Source organism: Lottia gigantea, assembly GCF_000327385.1.
Source record: "Lottia gigantea unplaced genomic scaffold LOTGIsca_2197, whole genome shotgun sequence".
Taxonomy (NCBI): Eukaryota; Metazoa; Mollusca; class Gastropoda; family Lottiidae; genus Lottia; species Lottia gigantea.
The window spans coordinates 10220-11472 of NW_008708553.1; the positions used below are offsets into that span (position 1 = coordinate 10220).

The 1253-nt window shown below is 40.4% G+C and overlaps 1 protein-coding gene across 1 annotated transcript; it reads left to right on the top strand.

Moving 5' to 3' along the window:
• Window positions 1–831: 831 nt before the first annotated feature.
• LOTGIDRAFT_147263 (hypothetical protein) lies at window positions 832–1212 on the top strand (the record flags this gene model as incomplete). Its single annotated transcript, XM_009054491.1, has 1 exon — window positions 832–1212. One exon carries the CDS (start codon window positions 832–834, stop codon window positions 1210–1212), a length of 381 nt encoding a protein of 126 aa, XP_009052739.1.
• Window positions 1213–1253: the final 41 nt, after the last annotated feature.

Below are 1253 nucleotides of genomic sequence, written 5' to 3' on the forward strand. Positions count from 1 at the left end.
GGGTTTGATTTGCATAGTGAACTTTCTTTCAATCATGTTGGTAGTATTATAATGTACAAAAAAATTTTTTTTTTTTTTTTTTTTTTTTTTTTTTTTTTTTTTTTGAAGGGTGCAAAACGGAATAAAAAAAAATGAAAATAAATAAATAAATAAGTAAATAAATAAATTTGAAGGATTTAGATGGTGCTGGATGGACTGTTGACGGTCGGACAGGTGAAACAATGAAAGTTAAAGCACAACACAAACACACGATTTTTTGATGGGTAAGTTTATTTATAATCACAGATGGCCAGTGGATTAATATAGGGTGGTGATGTTCCCTAGAGGCTATAGCCGGTCAGTGGTCTTGAACTTTGACCGTACTATAAAACCTATTTCCGGTCTGATCTAAAATGGCTAGCTAGCCTCTGTAAAACTGGTCAATTTGAATCTGTATCGATCTTCTTTGATGAGTGTGCAATGATGGAAATTGTGCTAGATGATATAAAGAAATACCTGTCCTTTAAGGGTAGTTGACCTGTTGGCACTGTACTTTCACGCAGAAACCTTTGGCGGCATGTTGAATTTAGAGTACTAACGTGATGTGGACAGTGCGGTGTCTAACAGTCAAGTGAGTAGTGAACACGCGCGAAATTTTCCTTTTATACTCGAAAATGGAGTCGAAAAATAGGATCGAAAGCTTTTCTCGTGAAATAGCGCGGACTTGATAGTGAGCACCGTAGTTTTCGACTCCATTTTCGAGTATAAATAGTGTTTTTAGTCGTCGCGTTCGCTTCATTCAGTTACTAGACTTTCGCACGACGACACCGTCTCACTAACTAAATTCACATCATGTCTGGACGAGGAAAAGGAGGAAAAGTAAAGGGAAAGAGCAAGACCCGATCATCCCGGGCTGGATTACAGTTCCCTGTCGGTCGTATCCACCGTCTGTTGAGAAAGGGAAACTATGCCGAGCGAGTCGGAGCTGGTGCCCCAGTCTACTTAGCCGCTGTTTTGGAATATTTGGCTGCTGAAGTTCTCGAGTTGGCTGGTAACGCTGCCCGTGACAACAAGAAATCCAGAATCATTCCAAGACATTTACAGTTGGCTATCCGAAATGACGAGGAATTGAACAAGCTGTTGTCCGGAGTAACCATCGCTCAAGGTGGTGTCCTCCCCAACATCCAAGCCGTTCTCTTACCCAAGAAATCCGAGAAGGCTGCATCCAAATAAATCTAGCGATTTATTTAGAATACACAAAAAAACGGCCCTTT